The 1,196-nt window shown below is 50.6% G+C and overlaps 1 protein-coding gene across 1 annotated transcript in view; it reads left to right on the forward strand.

The window, feature by feature from the left end:
• The window catches only part of LOC104283154 (cryptochrome-1-like), a 10,943-nt gene that overhangs the window by 8,312 nt on the left and 1,435 nt on the right, over positions 1-1,196 (forward strand). The window contains 2 exon segments of the mRNA XM_009881306.1: positions 1-36; positions 572-682. The exon segment at positions 1-36 is cut by the window's left edge and continues 16 nt beyond it. Of these exon segments, the coding sequence (XP_009879608.1) occupies positions 1-36; positions 572-682 (147 nt within the window).

Raw genomic sequence — 1,196 nt, forward strand, 5'->3', positions numbered from 1 at the left:
CGGAAGAGGAGCAGAAGCAAGCGGGGTGTATCATAGGTAATTCATTTGCATACCTTGCTAAGGATTTTGCTGCTGCTAACTGTCCAAAATAATTACGTGCGTGAGCTGGAAGTGTAACACTTCCAACACAAGTCATGCATTTATCTCCTGAAAATAGATTAATCCAGCAGTCTACCTTCTGTCCATTCTCCTTTAAAGTTTTTTACTAGAGTCTAATCTCAAAGTACGTATTTTTGCCTTAACTTGATGTCCTAAAAACTATTGGATTGCTGTAAGTTGTTGCCTTTGCCTTTTATCTGTCTTGGATGCTTGGCTGTCTTTAAATAGTGTTGGAACATCTTGTGCTTTTGCGCTTGCTCTAATGCATCTTTGAAGTCTGTTATAACCCTCTGCCTAAAAGGGAGCTCTCACCCTTTGATGGAGAGACACGGGCACTTCTGAAGAGTGGGTCACGTGGTCTGTCTTAGATGCCATTTATTTTAAGAAAAGCTGCAAGCGTTAGCCCTGATGCAAATCCAGTGGGACGCCCTTAATCGGTTCCGTAAATGCGTCCGTCTCTATGTTGCACCAGGGCGAGATTACCCCTTCCCAATGGTGAACCACAAGGAAGCCAGCGATCGCAACCTGCAGCTGATGAAGCGGGTCAGAGAGGAACAGTACGGAACAGCCCAGCTCACGAGGGGTAAGAGATGCTTCAACGCTGGGTGCTGCCACGCAGAGGCTGTCATCAGCTTCGGGGATTGGGTTTGTGTTGATTTCCAGGACACCTTTCTTCTTGGTTGCCAACACCGTGTGCTGCTCTTCTAGTTACCATTCAAATGGTGTCCCAAGAGGGGAAAAACAGATGATCTGCTGTGTCCCTTCCCTTCTGGCTGCCCTATCAGGGTGGGAGCGTGCTTCTGCTTGCTGGAGGAATGCCTTCCCAGAGCTTCTCTATCTTCTGTAGGTCTGCAAAGACTCCCCAGCCCCCACGTTTGCCAGGTGTATCTCCAAGGTGCAGAAATCTCTGTGGCTCTGCCCACGCGTCTCGCAAACCAGAGCATTGTAGGCTGTCACAGACTCCCAGACTGGTGGGGGCTGGAAGGGCCCTCTGGAGCTCCCCCATCCCACCCCCCATCAGAGCAGGGGCACCTCCAGCAGTGGCACAGGATGGCGTCCAGGCGGGTTTGGGATGGCTCCAGAGGGGGAGACTCCCC

Source organism: Charadrius vociferus, unplaced genomic scaffold (assembly GCF_000708025.1).
Source record: "Charadrius vociferus isolate BGI_N301 unplaced genomic scaffold, ASM70802v2 scaffold333, whole genome shotgun sequence".
NCBI classification, from domain to species: Eukaryota; Metazoa; Chordata; class Aves; order Charadriiformes; family Charadriidae; genus Charadrius; species Charadrius vociferus.